Consider the following 23381-nt stretch of genomic DNA (forward strand, 5'->3'; position numbering starts at 1 on the left):
TCGAGGCCCAAGATGGCGCTGGGCCTGGTGTGTTCCCTCAGGCCGAGGCCTTGTGGGGCCGCCCGCCTGAGGACGGTCCTTACCGGGCTTTGGAGAGGTAGGGACCGTCCATCCCCCCCATCTTACCTCCTTCCTTTCCCCACAGCACCTGTATATATGTATATATGTTTGTACATATTTATTACTCTATTTATTTTACTTGTACATATCTATTTTATTTTGTAGTATGTTTGGTCTTGTCTCCCCCTTTTAGACTGTGAGCCCACTGTTGGGTAGGGACTGTCTCTGTATGTTGCCAATTTGTACTTCCCAAGCGCTTAGTACAGTGCTCTGCACACAGTAAGCGCTCAATAAATACGATTGATGATTGGGAGACTCGCCCCCGAGCGCCTCAGGCCCCCTCAAGCCACCCTCCCTGACCCTCAGTGAAGCACCTGTATATAGCAATCAATCAATCGTATTTATTGAGCGCTTACTGTGTGCAGAGCACTGGACTAAGCGCTCGGGAAGTCCAAGTTGGCAACATCTAGAGACAGTCCCTACCCAACAGTGGGCTCACAGTCTATATATGTTTGTACGTATTTTTTTACTCTATTTTATTTGTACATATTTATTCTATTTTACTTGGTTTATATTCACTCAGTCGTATTTATTGAGCGCTTACTGTGTGCAGAGCACTGGACTAAGCGCTTGGGAAGTCCAAGTTGGCAACATCTAGAGACAGTCCCTACCCAACAGTGGGCTCACATGGTTTTGTTGTCTGCCTCCCCCTTCTAGACTGTGAGCCCGCTGTTGGGTAGGGACCGTCTCTAGATGTTGCCAACTTGTACTTCCCAAGCGCTTAGTACAATGCTTTGCACACAGCGCTCAATAAATACGATTGAATGAATGAATGAATAATGATGGCATTTATTAAGCGCTTACTATGTACAAAGCACTGTTCTAAGCACTGGGGAGGTTACGAGGAAATCAGGTTGTCCCACGGGGGGCTCACAGTCATAATCCCCATTTTACAGCTGAGGGAACTGAGGCCCATAGAAGTAAAGTGCCCCTAATCAATCAATCAGTCGTATTTATTGAGCGCTTACTGTGTGCAGAGCACTGTACTAAGCGCTTGGGAAGTACAAGCTGGCAACATATAGAGAACAGTCCCTACCCAACAGTGGGCTCACAGTCTAGAAGGGGGAGACAGAGAACAAAACCAAACATACTAACAAAGTAAATATGATTGATTGATTGAGCCACGGTGCCCCTCGGGGATTGCCCCTAGTCAATCAGTCAGTCAATCGTATTGAGCGCTTATTGTGTGCAGAGCACTGTACTAAGCGCTCGGGAAGTCCAAGTTGGCAACATATAGAGACAGTCCCTACCCAACAGTGGGCTCACAGTCTAAAAGGGGGAGACAGAGAACAAAACCAAACATACTAACAAAATAAAATAAATAACGCCCACCCCCGCCCCCCCCATTTCGCCCCGGGCCCCCCGTCATTCGGGCCCTGCCCCAACGCACCCCCCCCCCCCGACACCTGCTCTCAATCAGAGAAGCAGCTGTGGCTCTGTGGAAAGAGCCCGGGCTTTGGAGTCAGAGGTCGTGGGTTCAAATCCCCGCTCTGCCAATTGTCAGCTGGGTGACTTTGGGCAAGTGACTTAACTTCTCTGGGCCTGAGTTACTTCATCTATAAAATGGGGATTAAGACTGTGAGCCCCCGTGGGACAACCTGATCACCTTGTAACCTCCCCAGCGCTTAGAACAGTGCTTTGCACATAGTAAGCGCTTAATAAATGCTATCATTATTATTGTTATTAATACCCCACACCAACCCCCGGCCCACAACCCCCCCGGTACTCATGCGAAATCCTCTCCCCCTCATCCCCCTCTCCATCCCCCCCATCTTACCTCCTTCCCTTCCCCACAGCACTTGTATATATGTATATATGTTTGTACATATTTATTACTCTATTTTACTTGTACATATCTATCCTATTTATTTTATTTTGTTAATATGTTTTGTTTTGTTGTCTGTCTCCCCCTTCTAGACTGTGAACCCACTGTTGGGTAGGGACTGCCTCTATATGTTGCCAACTTGTACTTCCCAAGGGCTTAGTACAGTGCTCTGCACACAGTAAGCGCCCAATAAATGATTGATTGATTGATTGATTGGCATCTCTGCCCCCAGTCCTTCCCGGCCACCCCGGGATCCCCCGGACCTTATCTCCCCCAGGCCACACTCCCCACATCAAACCCTACCCCTGGCCGGTCCCTAATAATAATAATAATGGCATTTTTTAAGCACTTACCACGTGCAGGAGGCCTTCCCACACTGAACCCCCTCCTTCCTCTCAATCAATCAATCAATCACATTTATTGAGCGCTTACTGTGTGCAGAGCACTGTACTAAGCTCTTGGGAAGTACAATTTGGCAACACATAGAGACGGTCCTTACCCAACAACGGGCTCCTCTTCCCCCTCCCCATTCCCCTGGCCTTACCTCCTTCCCCTCCCCACAGCACCTGTATATATGTTTGTACAGATTTATTACTCCATTTATTTTACTTGTACCTATTTCTTCTATTTATTTTATTTTGTTAATATGTTTGGTTTTGTTGTCTGTCTCCCCCTTCTAGACTGTGAACCCGCAGTTGGGTAGGGACCGTCTCTATACGTTGCCAACTTGTACTTCCCAAGCGCTTAGTACAGTGCTGTGCACATAGTAAGCGCTCGATATGATTGAATGAATGAATGAATGCAAAGCACTGTTCTAAGCGCTGGGGGGGGGATACAAGGTGATCAGGTTGTCCCACGTGGGGCTCACAGTCTTAATCCCCATTTTACGGATGAGGTAACGGAGGCCCCGAGGAGTTAAGTGACTTGCCTAAGGTCACACAGCAGACGTGGTGGAGCCGGGATTCGAACCCATGACCTCTGACTCCAAAGCCCATGCTCTTTCCCCTGAGGCACGCTGCTTCCTAAACCCTCGACCTCCCGATTCAGGCCCCATCCGTCAACCCGGCCTCCTGTCTCGCCCCCCGCTCACGACCCCTCTCCCCCGTAGGCCTCAGTTTCCGGCTGGACGAGAAGACCGCCCACAGCAGCCTGGACCTCTTCAAGGGGGAGACGGGTGTGAAGTACCGGGCAGTGGGACTGGAGCCCACCAAGGTGACCCCCAACATGGAGCGCTTCCGGGAGTGGGCGGTGGTCCTGGGTGACACGGCCGTCACCAGCGGCCGCCACTACTGGGAGGTGACCGTGCGGCGGTCCCGGCGTTTCCGCATCGGCGTGGCCGACGTGGACGTGTCCCGCGACGGCTGCATCGGCGTGGATGAGCGCTCGTGGGTCTTCGCCTTCGCCCAGCGCGGCTGGCACGCCATGCAGGCCAAGGAGAGCACCCCCCTCGTGGGCATCGGGCAGCCGGAGCGAGTGGGGCTGCTCCTGGACTTTGAGGCCGGGCAGCTGGGCCTCGTGGACGTGGGGCGAGGCACCACGGTGCACACCCTGCACGCGGACTTCCGGGGCCCCGTGGTGCCCGCCTTCGCCCTCTGGGACGGGGAGCTCCTCACCCACTCGGGGCTCAAGGTGCCCGCGGGCCTCTAGCCAGGTGGGGGGGCCAACCCTGTCCTGGGCTCCCACCCCGGGGCATCCTCAGGTCACAAACCCGGTTACCCCTTCCGACTGCCCCGGCGCTTGCCCCCACATACGGGCAGCAGTGCAACATACCGTCACCCCCTTCCCTGGCCCCCCGGGGCTAGATCAGCGGGTTCTCCCGGCTGGGTATTCCATCCCGGCCCGCTTAGTACCGCCCGGGCTCGGCCTTCGCTCGGCTTTAAGCCCCCCAACACTACGGCTACGCCCTAGGCTCCGGCCACCCACCCCGACTACCTCTGGCCGGCGGAGAGGACTCCACCCTTTCTCGTCGCTGCCTTTCTGGGGTGAACAAGGCCCCAACCTTGTCTCAGTGCAGCGTCGATGCTGTACCCCCAAAGACCTCATCCTCGGCCCAGCTGCCTCCGGGGGCCTGCCTTAACAGCACTGCGGACTTTCTTCCCCCTCCCCTGTCCTGCCTTAACATGCAGCCTGGCCCAGCTAGAGGGGGAGAGACAACGTACAGCGCGGGCTGGGAATCCCTCGCTTCCCACCCCGCCACTGGGATTTCTGGAATTGCAGGGCGGGAGTGCTGAGGGGCTTCCTCCCCCAACTCCAACTCTGTAGCAACCAATCAAAGACCTTGAGCATCACCACTACAAGTAGCTCGTGGGATTGTGTTTTCTCTGCGTGTGTGCGTGCGTGTGCGCTAGTCTGGTCACACGGAGCCCAGACCATTTTTACCTCGGCTGCTGCAAAGCACGGATTTATGTAATTAAAGTTTATTTGCACACAAAATACTTCCTCTGTCTATACAAGGGGCGGGAGTGACCACAGCAGCGCAGGCCAGCCAGGGCGGGAACGCTGGGTCGGGGTCGAGGGTCCCTCCCCTCCCGTCTTTCCCGCCGAGGGGATCTGTGAGGGGGCCCGGTTCCCGCCTCCCCTCACACCATACTCTCCAGGTTCTCCTTGGACAGGGGCTCGGCCTTGGCCTGCTCAGCCTGGGGCTCCGCCAGGGCGAACCGGTCCTGGTAGTCCTGCAGCAGCTTCACCACCTCCACGTGCTGGAACTGCACCGCGTCGTCCAGGGGGATGTTGCCCCACCTGCCGAGGTCAGGGGTCAGGCGTGGCCCCCCCGAGAGCTCTCCCTCCCCCTCCTCCCCACCCCTGCTCACCTGTCCTTCACAAAGGGGTTGACCTTGCAGGCCTCCACCAGGAACTTGACCACCTCCAGGTGCCCTGAGCCAGAGGGGTGGGGGTGACGGGTCAGGCAGACACGGGAGTCTGGAGCCGGGTGGGCTTGGGGGGTCGGGGAGAAGAGGGGGATCCAGAGGGTCCTGCCCTTGTGGTCCCACAGATACCTTCAGCGGCAGCGACGTGCAGGGCGGTGCGGGAGTCGTAGTCCTTCTGCTCCATGTCCATGGCCGACAGCGCAAACCTGGTGGGTAGGGTAGGGCTGGCGGTATAATCCGGGAAGGGGAGATGGGACACTGGTGGGGCGGGGGGCGGGGGGCCGACTCTACCTGCGCAGGGCAGACACGTCTCCGCTATAGGCTGCGAACAGCAGGTTCACCACCGTCTTGTTCTGAAAAAGCAAGCCAAAGCCACCCGTCCGCCGGCCCAGAGTCCCCCGGCCGGTCCCCGCCGGCCTTCAGCGACCCCGCCCCGCCGCACCGGCCCCTTCCGTACCCTCACTTCACTGCCTTCCCGCCGGGGGTCCAGCTTGCGGGCGCAGTGGCGCAGGTTGTCGTAGTTGTGGAAGTTGAAGAGGGACACCAGCTCCTGCCGTGACAGCCGGGAGTTGCGGGGTTGGAAGGGCGGGCGGGGGCCGGGCTGGGGACGCTACCACGGCAGGGCCCCCCTCGGCGGGCGGGTGGCCGGCCTGCCCCTCACCTGGCAGAAGCTGACGCCACGATGGCTGTTGCCCAGCTTATCCAACGGGGGTGACAGGCACATGAGCCCCATGACGTTGGGCACGACCAGCAGGATGGCCCCGGACACGGCCGACTTGGCGGGGAGTCCCACCTGGAGGGGCGGTGAACCGGTCCCAGCCTGGCCGGCCCCCCCGCCCCGCCGCCCCATCCCGCTCCCCGGGCCCGGCGGCCACTCACGTGGAAGGCGAACTGGCCCGAGAAGTCATACATGCCGCAGGAGTGCATGAGGCTGAGGGTGTTGCGGACGGCCTCGGCGCTCAGCACGCTCTCCCCCGTGATGGGGCAGATGCCGCCGTTGGCCAGTGTGGCTGCCATCACGCTTCCCGACTCGCACGTCACCTCCACCGAGCACAGCTGTGGGGGGGAGAGGAGGGCCAGCCCGGTGGGGACGGGGCCCTCGGCCGGCCCCGCACCCGGTTCTCGGGGGGTGGGGTTGCCAGGGGCAGGGGTCTGTAGGTACCTGGAAGTAGAGGTCCAGGGCGGCCATCATGTCCACGCCCTTGGGGAAGCACTGCAAGGAGAGCAGAGAGGACGAGTAGCGGCAGCAGCAGGGGTAGCGAGGCGCCGCATCATCATCATCAATTGTATTTATTGAGCGCTTACTGTGTGCAGAGCACTGTACTAAGCGCTTGGGAAGTCCAAGTTGGCAACATATAGAGACAGTCCCTACCCAACAGTGGGCTCACAGTCTGCCGCACTAAGCCCTTGGGAGACTACAGCCTAACACAAGCAAGCAGCACCTTCCCTGCCCACAAGAAGCTTCCACTCTACCAGGGGAGTCGGCCATGAAAGCACTTACCAGCAGAGCATTCAAAATAAAGCACCGAACGTGTAGTTGAAAAAGCACATCTCCTCTGTAGCTGCTGAAGATGGGTGTCTAGACTGTAAACTCCTTGAGGGCAAGATGTATGTCTACCAACTCTGTTGTATTGTTCTCTCCCATACACTTAGTACAGTGCTCTGCGCAGGGTAAGCACTCAATAAATACCACTGATTGATCGATTTAAGAAAGATAAAAGGACTAACTAGACTGTAAACTCCTTGTGGGCAAGATAAATGTCTACCAACTCTGTTGTATTGTTCTCTCCCATTCACTTAGTACAGGGCTCTGCCCACGGTAAGCACTCAATAAATACCACCGATTGATCGATTTAAGGAAGGTAAAAGGACTAACTAGACTGTAAACTCCTTGTGGGCAAGATATATGTCTACCAACTCTGTTGTATTGTTCTCTCCCATACACTTAGTACAGTGCTCTGCCCACGGTAAGCACTCAATAAATACCACTGATTGATCGATTTAAGGAAGGTAAAAGGACTAACTAGACCAGCAGATTGAAAACTGGGCCTTCATAATAATAATAATGTTGGTATTAGTTAAGCGCTTACGATGTGCCGAGCACTGTTCTAAGCGCTGGCGTAGACACAGGGTGGTCAGGTTTTCCCACGTGGGGCTCAGAGTCTTAATCCCCATTTTATAGGTGAGGTAACTGAGGCACCGAGAAGTTAAGTGACTTGCCCAAAGTCACACAGTTGAGACTGTGAGCCCACTGTTGGGTAGGGACTGTCTCTATATGTTGCCAACGTGTGCTTCCCAAGCGCTTAGTACAGTGCTCTGCACACAGTAAGCGCTCAATAAATACGACTGATTGATTGACAAGTGGCGGAGCCGGGATTAGAACCCACGACCTCTGACTCCTAAGCCCGTGCTCTTTCCACTACGCCACGCTGTTTCATCAAAAAAGGCACCATCTATCAAAGGCATTTATATGTTGCCAATTTGTACTTCCCAAGCGCTTAGTACAGTGCTCTGCACATAGTAAGCGCTCAATAAATACGATTGATGATGATTTATTGAACGCCTACGGTGCGCAGACCACGGTACTAAGCACTGGGGAGTACAGTACCACAGAGCTGGTAGACAAGGATCTTACAGTCTACAGTGGGAGAAAGATAATAAAATTAATTACCAATAGACGAAACGGGAGACTAGACGGCTATGTACCTAAGTGCCGTGGGGCTGGGGGTGGGGATGAAGACTGTGAGCCCCCCGTGGGACAACCTGATCGTCTTGTAACCTCCCCAGCGCTCAGAACAGTGCTTTGCACATAGTAAGCGCTTAATAAATACCATTATTATTATTATTAAAAGAAGCAGCGTGGCTCAGTGGGAAAAGCACGGACTTTGGAGTCAGAGGTCATGGGTTCAAATCCCCGCTCCGCCAATTGTCAGCCGTGTGACTCTGGGCAAGTCACTTAACTTCTCTGTGCCTCAGTTACCTCATCTGTAAAATGGGGACTAAGACTGTGAGTCCCAGTGGGACAATCTGATCACGCTGTAACCTCCCCAGCGCTTAGAACAGTGCTTTGCACATAGTAAGGGCTTAATAAATGCCACCATTATTATTATTATTATTATTATTATTAAAAGGTACAGAGCCGAGTGCCCGGGCGACACAGAAGGGAGAGAAGATAGGGTAGATGAGGGCTCAGTTGGGGAAGGCCTCTTGGAGGAGATGGGATTTTTAGGAGGGCTTTGAAGGTGGGGAGTGTGGTGGTCTGTCAGATATGAAGGGGGAAGGAGCTCCAGACTAGAGAGAAGACACGGGAGCTAATCAGGGAAGGCAGAGAGGGGGAGGTGGGCTTTCAGTAGGACCTGGAATATGATGGGGGCTGCTGGATCTGGGAGGGGACGGGACGGATGGGGCAGCGGGAGCCGGGAGTGACGGATTTGAATCCTCCCAGAGCCCCCTCTTCCAGTTCCCTCCATGCAGCTGGCTGGATTTGCGGCTCCCCTCCCGGTCCCAGCCACTGGCTCGGGTACCTTCTTCTCCTTGAGGTAATAGCCGATGGCGTAATTCCTGTCGCCCGTCTCCTTCTCTGACTGGAACCTGCGGGGAGGAAGAACCTCACCCAGGATCTGGGGGGGCTGACGGCAGAGGAGGGGGGTTGGCCAGAGACGAAGGGATCGCAGCCCAAGCCCCATAAAGGGGGTTGGCTGGGGGTGGGCGGCAGAGAGGGAGTAGCCGTCAGGCTTCCCGGCCCACTGAGGGCTGGGGCTGGGAGAAATCACAGGGCCCACAGGGTACTGCTGACTCCTGCTCCCACCCCAGTCTCCCCTCCCCTGCCCCACCCCACTCCCCCAATTCCCCCAAGGTCTTACGTGGCGTTGCTGAAACCCATGTATTCATTCCCTGCCATTTTGGTCAGGTACTGCAGCACCTGCAAGGGGTGGAGGATGGGGGAGGTGGGAGCAAGAATGGGGGTTGGGAGGATGAAGAAGGGACAGGCGGGAGGAGCCACTGGAAAAGTAGAAAGGCCCCTGGACGGGGGTCCTCCCTGGGCTCAGCTCACACGGTGTCTTCTCACTGCTGAAGCCAAAGAGGCCGGCACCCCTGAAAGCCCCCGTCCCACCCCAGGCCCCCCATCCCCTGCCCCGAGAGGCCCTACGCCCTTTCCCGGGGCCCCCAACGCCCCCACCCAGGCCTGAACCCCAGGGGTCGGGGGCGGCAGGGAAGTTGGGGAGGCAGCAGTGGAACTTACGAAATCAAACTTTTCTGCTTTGTTGCAGTCCATCTGCAAGGAGACGCCAATCAGGGGTGGGGCCGGTGGGGGTGGGGGGGTGGGAGAGGGGGGCGATCCCTGGACATTTAGGAGGAAATGACTGGACTTGGGAGGGAGAGGGGGTACAGCAAAGCTGAGGGTGGCGGGGGGGGCATCTCGGCCCAGCAGCCGTCCCCTCCGCACTCGGCTGGGGGCTTCCAGTGGGAGCCAATTGGCTGAACGTCTCCAGGGTCGCTGCCCCTGACTCTTGCTCAAGCCCTGGGAGCGGGGCAGCTGGCCGGCCCGCCCGACACCCTGCCCAAGGCCACCTCGGGGCTCAGGTGACTCCGGCGACGCCCGCCCCAGCCGGGGTCATTCGCCTCTCTGACCTGCTCCCTCCCCGGCAGGGGCCAATCGGCTCCAGCCTGGCGTCGCCCACCCCCGGCCTCCTGCCCTGGGGCCCAGGCCCATCCCCATCCTCGGCACCTCGTGGCCGGCCGTGTTGGGGGGCCAGACCGTTCCTCCCCCAAAGAGCAGCAGTCTCGGGAGGGCTCGGAGCTGGGGCTCGTGGGGTTTGGGGAGCGGGGGCCCAGGGAGAGAAAACGGGGCCCGCGGAAGTGGGTGGGGGGAGCTTACCTTTATCAGGGAGCTCACGACGATGGCCCCAGCGTTGACCATGGGATTGTGGGGGATCCCTAGGGACAGACATCCCACACAAGGCCTCTGACTCACCGTGGCTTCTGCCCCGCTTCCCCACTCCGGGGCTGGACCTGCCGGGGGCCCGGGATGGGGATGGGGGGGAACGGGCGACACCCTCACCTTCCTCGTTGAGCGACAGCTTGTTGTACCGTAGTCCACTGGGCTCCTTGCCTACGTACTTGTGCACGTACTCGGTGCCCAGGGTGCTCACCGAGATGGCGTACGTCAGGGGCTTCACGCACGACTGCAGGCAGAAGGGAATCTTGGTATTGCCCACCGAGTGCCTGCGGGCGAGGAGGGGCCGTGAGCTAGCCGGTCGGATAGCTGGGCAGACGAGCGAGGTGCGGGGGCCTGGCCCGGCTGGCTTGGTGCCCCCCGCAATCCCTCCCGGACCCCGGGACTCACCGTTGCCCATCCACCGTGCACAGGGAAACTCCCCACAGTTCCGGGTTGAACTTGGCCAGCTGGGGGATGTAGGCGGCGACCTGGACCCCCCAAAGGGGGAGGGGGAGCGGAGCCAAGTCAGTCAGTCAGTCAATCGAATTAACCGAGCGCTTTCTGCGTGCAGGACACTACGAAGCACTCGGCCAGAGTACAGTATAACAATATAACGGACACATTCGCCGCCTGGAAAAAGGAGACTAAACGGCGGAGGACGCTTGGGGTGAGCGGCCAGGAGGCTCCTCGGCTTCCCTCCCTGGGGCGCTTCCTCCCCCAGAGCGAGGTCCGTCTGTTCGTCCGTCAATCAATCAATCAATCAATCAATCAATCGTATTTATTGAGCGCTTACTATGTGCAGAGCACTGTACTAAGCGCTTGGGAAGTACAAATTGGCAACACATAGAGACAGTCCCTACCCAACAGTGGGCTCACAGTCTAAAAGGGGGAGACAGAGAACAGAACCAAACATACCGACAAAATAAAATAAATAGGATAGAAATGTACAAGTAAAATAAATAAATAAATAAATAAATAGAGTAATAAATATGTACAACCATATATACATATATACAGGTGCTGTGGGGAAGGGAAGGAGGTAAGATGGGGGGATGGAGAGGGGGACGAGGGGGAGAGGAGGGAAGGGGCTCAGTCTGGGAAGGCCTCCTGGAGGAGGTGAGCTCTCAGCAGGGCCTTGAAGGGAGGAAGAGAGCTAGCTTCCGTCTGTCCTTCCGCCCGAGGATGACCCGGCCAAGGACCCCGGAACCGCCCCCGGCCCTGACCTGGCCCCCGGTGTGGCCCCTGGTGTCCTCGAAGATCCGGTCCACGTGGTTGGTGAACTCCTCAAAGTCGGGGATGACGAACCTTTTGCGGAAGGCCTGGGTCAGCAGGACGATGTTGCGGCTCACACACCTGGGCCCCGGCACAGCACGGCTCAGCAAGGCCCGGCCCGACAAGGACCCCGCGACAGGGCGGAGGTGTAGGGCCCGGCCGCCACCCACCTGGGGCCCACTGGGAGATGTGGGGAAGGGGTCTCGGCCCCGGCCCACCCCGCCCCGCCCCGGGGCTCTCACTTTCGAAAGAGGTCCCGGTCCAGGAGGTCGCCACCACCGGATTCGCGCAGCAGGTGACGCATCTGGCTCATGCAGTCCCGCAGCCGGGGGTCGGACGTCCGTAGCCCGGTGGCTTTCAGTGCCTGTGGGGAGAGAAACCCCCAGATTAACTAAGTCCCTACCCCCACCCGGCCTCCAGCCAGCCTGGCCTAGCTCCCACCTAGCCCGGCCTGTTCTCCCCGGCCCCGCTCAGCCCTCACCCTCTCCCAGAACAGAACGGCATCCGGGGGGCTTCTGAGGTATCTGGAATGGGGGGAGCAGTGGATCAGGGGATGAGCTCTCTGAGGCAGGGGGCAGCTCTCTGCAGGAGGGGAGGTTGCCTCGCCTCAGGAGGGGAGGGTCCGAAACTGAGCCCCTACCACCTACCACTCTGCGGATGACTTCCAAATCTACCTCTCGAGTTGCAATCTCTCTCCTTCTTCGCCAGCTCCCATCTCTTCTTTCCTCCGGGCCACCTCTCTCCAGACGTCTCACCGACCCCTCAGTCTCAGCATGTGCCAAACTGAAGCCCTTGTCCTCCCTCCCGAAACCTCCCCTCCGGCTCGCTCTCCCATCCCCGCTGCCGACAGCTCCAGGCCCTCTGCCTCGCCATTATCCTTGGCTCCTCCCTCTCCTTCAGCCCTCACATCTAGTCAGTCACTAAATCCTGTCAGTTCGGTTCTTCCTCTACGATGCCTCTGGAATCCACCCCTTCCTCTCCATCCAAACACCCTCCACGCTGGTCCCGACGTTTGCCGTATCCTGATTCAACTTCCTCACTGACCTCTCTGCCCTCAGCCTCTCTCCTCTCCGGTCCATACTTCACTCTACTGCCCTGGTCATTTGTCTAGCACGTTATTCTGCACACTTCTCCGCACTCCTTAAAAACCTCCTATGGTTGTCCATTCCACATCAAACAGAAACTCCTGCCCATCAGCTTTAAGACCCTCCATCAGTGGTCTCCTTCCTTTCAATTCTCACTCCCCTCCCACTACATCCCAGCTTACTGGGCCTGACCCTCTCTCTTCCCCGCACCCTTGGTCACATGCTCCCTTTTGCCTGGAACGCCTTCCTCCTTCACAGTTGTTAATCCACAGCTCACCCCATCTTTAAAGACTTTATAATAATAATAATAATAACAGTATTTATTGCTTACTATCTGCCCAGTACTGGGGGAGACACGATATAATCAGATCAGACACAGTTCCAGTCTCACATGGGGCTTACACTCTAAGATGGAGGCGGGGAGGGAGGGAGAACATTTATTTTATCCCCATTTCCCAGAAGAGCAGATAGGCGTCTTGACCAAGGTCACACAAGAGGAAAGAGGTATTGGAAGCTACTCCGCCCAAGTCTTCTGATCCCCAGTTCTGGGCTCTCTCCCCTAGGCCACGTGCTCACTGCTTCTGAGGTCCCAGGTCCTCTAGAAGACCTTTCCCTATTATTATTATTACTAATATGTAATATTATTGTGGTATTTATTAAGTGCTTACTATGTGCCAGGCACTCTATTAAACACTGGGGTAGATTAGGAGATAACTGAGTTGGACACAGTTCCTGTCCCACATGGTGCTCACAGTCTAAAGTGTGGCTTAGTGGCTAGAACACGGGCCCGGGAGTCGGAAGGACCTGGGTTCTGATCCCGACTCTGCCACTTGTCTGCTGTGTGATCTTGGGCAAGTCGCTTCACTTCTCTGGGCCTCAGTTACCTCATCTGTAAAATGGGAATTAAGAGCGTGAGCCCCATGTGGGACACGGATTAGGTCCCCCCTGATTCGACTGTATCTACCCTTCACTTCTCTGGGTCTCAGTTACCTCATCTGTAAAATGGGGACTAAGGCCGTGAGCCCCACGTTAAGTGGCTTGCCCAAGCTCACACAGCAGACAAGTGGCGGATCAGGATTAGAACCCCCGTCCTCTCATTCCCAAACCCGTGCTCTTGCCACTAAGCCCTTCTAAAGGCGGTGACTATCATCAATCGTATTTATTGAGCGCTTACTGTGTGCAGAGCACCGTACTAAGCGCTTGGGAAGTACAAGTTGGCAACATATAGAGACAGTCCCTACCCAACAGTGGGCATGTACCCTACTGTCCTCTCCCAAGGGCTAAGTCCAGTGCTCTGCACACAGCAGGCACTCGGTAAATCTAGCTGACGATGATAATGATGATGGGTGTCTGTCAGGGGCACGGGGAAGGATGGGGGCCCTGGCAGGAGTCTTACCGACGTGAACTTGTGGATGGGGATGCGTTCCTGGCCCTCAGCGATGGTGTAGAAAAGCAGGTCCCCAAGGCGGGGCAGCATGCCACTGTCCAACTGATCCCTGCGAGGGGAGGGGGGCACACCACAGGGCTGGCATGTGAAGGAGGGACGGGCTGGGGCCGAGGCACGATGAGAAGCGGGGAGGGGACAGGGACGGGACAGGGGGATGGGATGAGGGGAGGGGGAGGCGGACCGGAGAACTAGCAGGAATTGTGTTCCCCCCGCCCCCACCCCCCCACAGCTCTCCCCACCCTCCAGCCACACGTGGCGTACGGCTCTCCCCAGCTCCCCTCCCCAACTGCCCAGGGAGCACGAGTCCAAGGCCACAGGAGCCGGGGGCCGCTGCCAGGAGACGGGGGCCACACGGCTCCTACAGAGGCCAAGAGACTGTCTCCAGGCCCCCCTCCCCACCCAACGCCCCCATCTGACGCAGATGGCAGGGGGTGGAGGGGAGCCCAAGGGGGGCATGGATGGGGGGGAAAGAGGGCCATGAGACTGTTAACCCTTTGTCTGCTTTCCCTGCTCCAACCAGCTTCCTCCTACTTGCCCCCCAGCCCTGACGGCCCTCCACCCACCTGCTCCCCCTGCCCTGATTGCCCTCCACACATCTGTCCCCCAGCTCCGACAGACCCCCCGCTCCATCCACCTGCGCCCCCAGTCCTGATAGCTCCTCACCACCCCCTCAATCACTCTCAGAAGTGGAACGAGGCCCCAGGCCTTGGAACCGGAGAACCTGGCTTCTAATTCTGGCTCTGCCACTTGCCTGCGGTGTGACCTGGGGCGAGCCACTTAACTCCTCTGTGCCTCATTTAGTCATCTGGAAAATGGGGATTCAATGCCTGTACTCCCTCCTATTTAGACCGAGAGCCCCAAGTGGGACAGAGACTGTGTCCAACTTCATTATCTTGTATCTACCCCAGCGCTCGGCACACAGTAAGTAGTTCACAAACACCATGGCGTCGTGGATAGAACACGGGCCCGGGAGTCGGAAGGTCACGGGTTCTAATTCCGGCTCCGCCACTTATCCGCTGGGTGACCTTGGACAAGTCTCAGTTCGCTTCTCTGGGGCTCAGTTACCTCATCTGTACAATGGGGATTGAAACTGTGAGCCCCAGATGGGACAGGGACTGTGTCCAAAGCGATTTGCTTGTACCCACCCTAGTGCTTAGTACCACACAGGAGGCGCTTAACAAATACCACAGTTATTATTATTACCACCACTATTGTTACTAATAGGAAGTACGGGTTGGGATCTTCTCTTCAGCAGGCGGACGACAACGGGAATGGAGGGGACAGCGGGGGTCAGGTCTAGGTCTCTGGCCTCTTTCCCAGACTCAACCATCATCATCATCATCAATCGTATTTATTGAGCGCTTACTGTGTGCAGAGCACTGTACTAAGCGCTTGGGAAGTACAAATTGGCAACATATAGAGACAGTCCCTACCCAAAAGTGGGCTCACAGTCTAACCATCCATTCACCTACACATACATGTCCTCCAGACCGGTGAATACAAACCCAGGTGCACATGCGTGCGCGCACACACATTCTCTTTCTCTCTCTCTCTCCCTCTGGCCCGAGTGGGGTCAGCAAGAGGGACGGAGAGACGAAGTGTTGTCTGGGTGTTTAGGTGTTACACCTCCACCGGCAGAAACCCAGACTCCTGGTCGACCCCCTGGGGCTCACACCTGCAGATTCTGTCCCCAAAGCCCACCCAGGGGCTGGATCTGCCCTCATGGGGAATGAGTTCAAGGTGAGTTTGCTGGGATGGAAGCCCCAACTCCATCCCAAGAAAGACTCATCGTGGTCTATGGGGGAAGGACAATAATAATAATAATAATAATAATGTTGGTATTTGTTAAGTGCTTACTATGCGCAAAGCACTGTTCTAGGGGCTGGGGTAGGTACAAGGTAATCAGGTTGTCCCACGAGGGGCTCCCAGTCTTCATCCCCATTTTACAGATGAGGGAACTGAGGCCCAGAGAAGTGAAGTGACTTGCCCAACGTCACACAGCTGACACGTGGCGGAGCCGGGATTTGAACCCACGACCTCTGACTCCAAAGCCCGGGCTCTTTCCACTGAGCCACGCTGCTTCCCCTAATAATGGATAATAATAATAATAATAATAATAATAATAATAATAGGTAATTTTTAAGCACTTACTATGTGCCAACCACTGTACTACTGGGATAGGTACAATACAATCAGATTGGACCCAGTCTCTGTCCCTCCAGGGGCTTGGGAGAGAAAAGGCTGGGACCAGAAAAGGTGGGGCGGGGGGGGGGGGCAAGGGACCGTCTCTATATGTTGCCAACTTGTACTTCCCAAGCGCTTAGTACAGTGCTCTGCACACAGTAAGCGCTCAATAAATACGATTGAATGAATGAATGAGTGAATCTGTGTCCCTCCCCTTTCTGTCAACTGCCCTCAAAGCTCCATGCCCCTCTCCCCGGGCCCCCATGTTCCTGGGCCCCCTAACCTCCCCACCCCATGTCCAAGCCCCTATGTCTCCCCACATCCTGCAGGATTTTAATCTCCCTGTGGGCAGGGTTTGTATCTACCAACTTTGTTGGACCCTCCCAAGCGCTTGGAGAAGCACTGCAGCTTAGTGGGAAGAGTACGGGTTTAGGAGTCAGAGGTCATGGGTTCTGATCCCGGCTCTGCCACTTTTCTGCTGTGTGACTTTGGGCAAGTCACTTAACTTCTCTGTGCCTCACTTCCCTCATCTGCAAAATGGGGATTAAGGCTGTTAGCCCTATGTGGGACAACCTGATTACCTTGTATTCCCCCCAGCGCTTAGAATAGTGCTTGGCACATAGTAAGCGCTTAAAGAGACAACCTGATTACCTTGTATTCTGTCTCCCCCTTCTAGACTGTGAGCCCACTGTTGGGTAGGGACTGCCTCTATATGTTGCCAACTTGTACTTCCCAAGCGCTTAGTACAGTGCTCTGCACACAGTAAATAATAAATGAATAAATAATGATGGCATTTGTTAAGCGCTTACTATGTGCAAAGCACTGTTCTAAGCGCTGGGGGGGATACAAGGTGATCAGGTTGTCCCACGTGGGGCTCACAGCCTTCATCCCCATTTTACAGATGAGGTAACTGAGGCTCCGAGAAGTTAAGTGACTTGCCCAAGGTCACACAGCAGACATATGGTGGAGTCAGAATTCGAACCCATGACCTCTGACTCCAAAGCCTGTGCTCTTTCCACTAGGCCATGCTGCTTGCTCCTCTAAGCAGCAAGTAAGCAGTAAGTAACAGTAAGCGCTCAATAAATACGATTGATTGATTGATTGTATTCCCCCCCAGTGCTTAGAATAGTGCTTGGCACATAGTAAGCGCTTAACGAATGCCATCATCATCATTATTATTAGTAGTATTAACGCAGTGCTCTGCACAAAGTGCTCCGTAAGTAGCATTCATTGATTGATATCCCGTCTTCTCACCCCTATCCGACGCCATGCGATTGATTGATTGATTGATTGTATTCCCCCCCAACGCTTAGAATAGTGCTTGGAACATAGTAAGCGCTTAACGAATGCCATCATCACCATTATTATTATTAGTAGTATTATTATTAACGCAGTGCTCTGCACAAAGTAAGTGCTCCGTAAGTAGCAGAGAAGCAGAAGCAGAGAAGCAGCGTGGCTCAGTGGAAAGAGCCCGGGCTTTGGAGTCAGAGATCATGGGTTCGAATCCTGGCTCCGCCACTTGTCAGCTGTGTGACTTTGGGCAAGTCACTTGACTTCTCTGGGCCTCAGTGACCTCATCTGTAAAATGGGGATGAAGACTGTGAGCCCCCCATGGGACAACCTCATCTCCTTGTGTTCCCCCAGCGCTTAGAACAGTGCTTTGCACATAGTAAGCGCTTAACAAATACCGACATTATTATTATTATTATTATGGGTTCGAATCCCGGCTCCGCCACCTGTCAGCTGTGTGACTTTGGGCAAGTCACTTGACTTCTCTGGGCCTCAGTGGCCTCATCTGTAAAATGGGGATGAAGACTGTGAGCCCCACGTGGGACAACCTGATCGCCTTGCATCCTCCCCAGCGCTTAGAACGGTGCTTTGCACATCGTAAGCGCTTAATAAATGCCATCATATATATATATATATATTATAGATAGCATTCATTATTGATATCCCCTGTCTTCTTACCCCTATCCCTGACCCCCCAGTCTCCGTGTCCCCACGTTGCCCACCCCCGTCCTCTCGTTTTCCCGGTCCCACATCCGTACAGGGGGGGCCTTCCTCCTGGCCCCCCTGTGTGAGCCCGCTGTTGGGTAGGGACCGTCTCTATATGTTGCCAACTTGTACTTCCCAAGCGCTTAGTCCAGTGCTCCGCACACAGTAAGCGCTCAATCAATCAATCAATCAATCGTATTTATTGAGCACTTACTGTGTGCGGAGCACTGGACTAAGCGCTTGGGAAGTCCAAGTCGGCAACACATAGAGACAGTCAGCGTGGCTCAGTGGAAAGAGCGCGGGCTTGGGAGCCAGAGGTCACGGGTTTGAATCCCGCCTCCCCCACCTGTCTGCTGTGTGACCGTGGGCAAGTCACTTCACTTCTCTGTGCCTCAGTTCTCTCATCTGTAAACTGGGGATTAAGACTGTGAGCCCAACGTGGGACAACCTCATCTCCTTGTGTTCCCCCCAGCGCTTGGAACAGTGCTTTGCACATAGCAAGCGCTTAACAAATACCAACATTATTATTATTATTATTATTACCCAACAGCGGGCTCATAGTCTAGAAGGGGGAGACCTGTATATATGTATATAAACCTGTATATATGTTTGTACATATTTATTACTCTATTTATTTATTTATTTATTTTGCTTGTACATATCTATTCTATTTATTTTATTTTGTTAGTACGTTTGGTTTTGTGCTCTGTCTCCCCCTTTTAGACCGTGAGCCCACTGTTGGGTAGGGACTGTCTCTAGAGGTTGCCAACTTGGACTTCCCAAGCGCTTAGTCCAGTGCTCTGCACACAGTAAGCGCTCAATAAATCCGATTGATGACGATGATGACTGTCTCTGTATGTTGCCAACTTGGACTTCCCAAGCGCTTAGTCCAGTGCTCTGCACACAGTAAGCGCTCAATAAATCCGACTGGTGACGATGATGACTGTCTCTCTATGTTGCCCACTTGGACTTCCCAAGCGCTTAGCGCAGTGCTCTGCACACAGTAAGCGCTCAATAAATCCAATTGATGACAATGATGCCTGTCTATGTTGCCCACTTGGACTTCCCAAGCGCTTAGTCCAGTGCTCTGCACACAGTACGAGCTCAATAAATCCGATTGATGACGATGATGACTGTCTCTCTATGTTGCCCACTTGGACTTCCCAAGCGTTTAGCCCAGTGCTCTGCACACAGTAAGCGCTCAATAAATCCGATTGATGACGATGATGCCTGTCTCTCTATGTTGCCCACTTGGACTTCCCAAGCGCTTAGCCCTGCGCTCTGCACACAGTAAGCGCTCAATAAATCCGACTGATGACGATGATGCCTGTCTCTCTATGTTGCCCACTTGGACTTCCCAAACGCTTAGCCCAGTGCTCTGCACACAGTAAGCGCTCACTAAATCCGACTGATGATGAGGATGACTGTATATGTTGCCAACTTGGACTTCCCAAGCGCTTAGCCCAGCGCTCTGCACACAGTAAGCGCTCAATAAATCCGATTGATGATGATGATGATGACTGTCTCTCTATGTTGCCCACTTGGACTTCCCAAGCGCTTAGCCCAGTGCTCTGCACACAGTAAGCGCTCAATAAATCCGACTGATGATGATGAGATGGAGAACAAAACCAAACATACTAACAAAATAAAATCAATAGGATACGTACAAGTGAGATAAATAAATACGTACAAACATATATAGATATAAATATGATTGATTGATTGATTGATTGATTGATTGATTGACATCCCGGCCCCCGGGGCCTTACTGATCGGGCTTGTTGAGGTGGTGCGGCTGGTGGCTGGCCGGTGGCGTCTCCCCGTCCTGCGGCGCGGGCTCGTTGCGGTGGTCGGCCCCGCACCACCGGCCCAGGGGCCCCAGGGGGCCCCATCCCGGCCCCCCGAACCGCTGCGCGACCCGCACGGCCCGCATCCCCGCCGCAACTGAGCCGCGCGACGGACGGGCCGGGCGGGATGGCCAGAAAGGGGGCGGGGCCCGAGGCGGCCTGATGGACGGGGGGGGAGCGACCAATCGCCCCGAGGCGAGGGCGGGACGGGCAGGCGCCGCGGCCCAATGAGGGGCGGGGAGGGGCGGGGCCAGCGCGAGGCGCGGAGCCGGCGCCTGCGCAGTCGGCGGGGGCCGCCCGCGAGGGCGGGAAAGCGGGAGGCGCGCGAGGCGCGGCTGAGGGGAGAGCCCTGAGGCGGGGGCTCTTCGCATCCTGAGGCGTTCAAAGAGGGAGCGGGCGGCCAACGATCATAATAATAATAATAACGGCATTTATTAAGTGCTTACTAAGCGCTGGGCACTGTTCTAAGCGCCAAATCAATCAATCAATCGTATTTATTGAGCGCTTACCGTGTGCAGGGCACTGGACTAAGCGCTTGGGAAGTCAATCAATCAATCAATCAATCAATCATATTTATTGAGCGCTTACTATGTGCAGAGCACTGTACTAAGCGCTTGGGAAGTACAAATTGGCAACACATAGAGACAGTCCCTACCCAACAGTGGGCTCACAGTCTAAAAGGGGGAGACAGAGAACAGAACCAGACATACCAACAAAATAAAATAAATAGGATAGAAATGTACAAGTAAAATAAATAAATAAATAAATAAATAGAGTAATAAATATGTACAACCATATATACATATATACAGGTGCTGTGGGGAAGGGAAGGAGGTAAGATGGGGGGATGGAGAGGGGGGCGAGGGGGAGAGGAAGGAAGGGGCTCAGTCTGGGAAGGCCTCCTGGAGGAGGTGGGCTCTCAGCAGGGCCTTGAAGGGAGGAAGAGAGCGAGCTTGGCGGATGGGCAGAGGGATTGGGGGCATTCCAGGCCCCGGGGAGGACGTGGGCTGGGGGCCGACGGCGGGACAGGCGAGAACGAGGTACAGTGAGGAGATTAGCGGTGGAGGAGCGGAGGGTGCGGGCTGGGCTGGAGAAGGAGAGAAGGGAGGTGAGGTAGGAGGGGGCGAGGGGATGGACAGCCTTGAAGCCCAGGGTGAGGAGTTTCTGCCTGATGCGCAGATTGATTGGTAGCCACTGGAGATTTTTGAGGAGGGGAGTAACATGCCCAGAGCATTTCTGGACAAAGACAATCCGGATAGCCAAATGTACCTCGGGGTCGGGGACGAGATGAGGGGCGACCCCACAGCTGAGGAGTGGGCCCAGGGGCCTGGAGGAAGAGCAGCAGCGTGGCCCGGTGGAAAGAGCCCGGCCTTGGGAGTCTGAGGTCTTGGGTTCAAATCCCGGCTCCTCCAATAGTCAGCTTGGGGAAGTCGCTTCTCTGGGCCTCGGTTCCCTCATCTGGAAAATGGGGATTAAGACTGTGAGCCCCTTGTGCGACAACCGGATCACCTTGGAACCTCCCCAGCGCCTAGAACAGTGCTTTGCACATAGTAAGTGCTTAATAAATCAATCAATCAATCGTATTTATTGAGCACTTACTGTGTGCAGAGCACTGTACTAAGCGCTTGGGAAGTGCAAGTTGGCAACACACAGAGACAGTCCCTACCCAACACTGGGCTCACAGTCTAGAAGGGGGAGACAGAGAACAAAACCAAACATACTAACAAAATAAAATAAATAGAATAGATATGTACAAGTAAAATAAATAAATAAATAGAGTAGTAAATATGTACAAACATATATACATATATACAGGTGCTGTGGGGAAGGGAAGGAGGTAAGATGGGGGGATGGAGAGGGGGACGAGGGGGAGAGGAAGGAAGGGGCTCAGTCTGGGAAGGCCTCCTGGAGGAGGTGAGCTCTCAGTAGGGCCTTGAAGAGAGGAAGAGAGCTAGCTTGGCGGATGGGCAGAGGGAGGGCATTCCAGGCCCTGGGGAGGACGTGGGCCGGGGGCCAATGGCGGGACAGGCGAGAACGAGGCCTAACAGTGGGGAGATTAGCGGCAGAGGAGCAAAGGGTGCAGGCTGGGCTGGGGAAGGAGAGAAGGGAGGTGAGGTAGGAGGGGGCGAGGTGATGGACAGCCTTGAAGCCGAGGGTGAGGAGTTTTTGTCTGATGCGTAGGTTGATTGGTAGCCACTGGAGATGTTTGAGGAGGGGAGTAACATGCCCAGAGCGTTTCTGCACAAAGACGATCTGGGCAGTGGCGTGAGGTATGGATTGAAGTGGGGAGAGACAGGAGGATGGGAGATTGGAGAGGAGGCTGATGCAGTAATCCAGACGGGATAGGATGAGAGCTTGAACAAGCAGGGTAGCGGTTTGGATGGAGAGGAAAGGGCGGATATCGGCAATGTTGCGGAGCTGAGACTGGCAGGTTTTGGTGACGGCTTGGATGTGAGGGGTGAACGAGAGAGCGGAGTCAAGGATGACACCAAGATCGCAGGCTTGTAAGACGGGAAGGATGGTAATGCCGTCAACAGTGATGGGAAAGTCAGGGAGAGGGCAGGGTTTGGGAGGGAAGACCAGTGGCCTGGTGGATTTAGTGGGGATGGATAGAATTCCAGGCAGGTGAGACAATCCCTCCCCCAGTTGGTAGGGTTTACTGGGTTCGATCTCCTACAGACTATGTAGTACAGTGCTCTGCACATAGTAAGCGCTCAATAAATACGATTGATGATGTATGATGCCCAGAATTTGCCAGTAACCTGACCCTTCTGGAGTCCAAGGCCCTGGGGGGGACTCCCCCTACCCCAGTCAACCCCACTCGCTGCACGGTTGAGGCCTCACTCCTCTTTACTTGTTTTGATGTCTGTCTCCCCTGCTGTACTGTGGGCAGAGATTGTCTCTCTTATTGCCGTATCGTACTTTCCAAGCATACTTAGTACAGTGTTCTGCATACAGTAAGCGCACAATAAATACGACTGACAACGAATGAATGTTCTGCACACAGTGAGCGCTGGAGAATGAACGAATGAACGGAAAACCGGGCTTGGGTCCCACTCAGCATCTTAGGAGAGCGGATTTGGAGGGAGGCAAGGCGGGAATCAAGTCCTGAGACAGAACCGAGTCAGAAAATCTGGGCCGAGCTGGGCTCCAACTAGGGCAAGTCTTTTTGGGGAGGGGCAAGTCTTTTTGGGGAGGGGCAAGTGTCTTTTTGGGGAGGGGCAAGTGTCTTTTTGGGGAGGGGCAAGCGGCCCCGATACCCAGCAGGTGGCAGTGTTTCCCCTCAGTTTCCCCAAATTGCAATTTTTTGGGAGACCTTCCAGGGCAGGTGGCTGTGGGAGGATTCCTCACCAATCAATCAATCAATCGTATTTATTGAGCGCTTACTGTGTGCAGAGCACTGGACTAAGCGCTTGGGAAGTCCAAGTTGGCCACATCTAGAGACGGTCCCTACCCGACAGTGGGCTCACAGTCTAGAAGGGGGAGACAGAGAACAAAACAAAGCGTATTAACAAAGTAAAATAAATAGAACAGATGTGTACAAGTAAAATAAATAAATAACCAATCAATCAATCAATCGTATTTATTGAGCACTTACTGGGTGCAGAGCACTGGACTAAGCGCTTGGGAAGTCCAAGTTGGCCACATCTAGAGACGGTCCCTACCCAACAGTGGGCTCACAGTCTAAAACGGGGAGACAGAGAACAAAACCAAACATACTAACAAAATAAAATAGAATAGATATGTACAAGTAAAATAGAGTAATAGAGTAATAAATACGTACAAACATATATACATAT

The 23381-nt window shown here is 55.0% G+C and overlaps 2 protein-coding genes across 4 annotated transcripts; one reads left to right on the forward strand and one right to left on the reverse strand.

Moving 5' to 3' along the window:
• Positions 1 to 12: 12 nt before the first annotated feature.
• Positions 13 to 4378, forward strand: SPRYD4 (SPRY domain containing 4). Its single transcript, XM_038752854.1, has 2 exons — positions 13 to 97; positions 3054 to 4378. Exons 1-2 carry the CDS (start codon positions 13 to 15, stop codon positions 3590 to 3592), a joined length of 624 nt encoding a protein of 207 aa, XP_038608782.1. The 3' UTR covers positions 3593 to 4378.
• On the reverse strand, positions 4347 to 19634 carry GLS2 (glutaminase 2). 3 transcript variants are annotated; one of them, XM_038752852.1, is made up of 17 exons: positions 19504 to 19634; positions 11266 to 11387; positions 10975 to 11056; positions 10160 to 10239; positions 9875 to 10038; positions 9692 to 9750; positions 9056 to 9088; positions 8676 to 8734; positions 8337 to 8403; positions 5975 to 6025; positions 5692 to 5868; positions 5474 to 5605; positions 5270 to 5362; positions 5104 to 5165; positions 4942 to 5018; positions 4756 to 4819; positions 4347 to 4684 (listed from the first exon to the last, which is right to left on the reverse strand). In XM_038752852.1, exons 1-17 carry the CDS (start codon positions 19624 to 19626, stop codon positions 4525 to 4527), a joined length of 1605 nt encoding a protein of 534 aa, XP_038608780.1. In that variant the 5' UTR covers positions 19627 to 19634; the 3' UTR covers positions 4347 to 4524. The 3 variants fall into 3 exon arrangements, with proteins under 3 accessions (XP_038608780.1, XP_038608779.1, XP_038608781.1); XM_038752851.1 differs by having other exon boundaries at positions 10975 to 11104; XM_038752853.1 differs by lacking the exon at positions 19504 to 19634 and adding an exon at positions 11698 to 11838 and having other exon boundaries at positions 10975 to 11104.
• Between the last annotated feature and the right edge of the window lie 3747 nt (positions 19635 to 23381).

The sequence above is a fragment of the Tachyglossus aculeatus genome, chromosome 10 (genome assembly GCF_015852505.1).
Source record: "Tachyglossus aculeatus isolate mTacAcu1 chromosome 10, mTacAcu1.pri, whole genome shotgun sequence".
Classification (NCBI taxonomy): domain Eukaryota; kingdom Metazoa; phylum Chordata; class Mammalia; order Monotremata; family Tachyglossidae; genus Tachyglossus; species Tachyglossus aculeatus.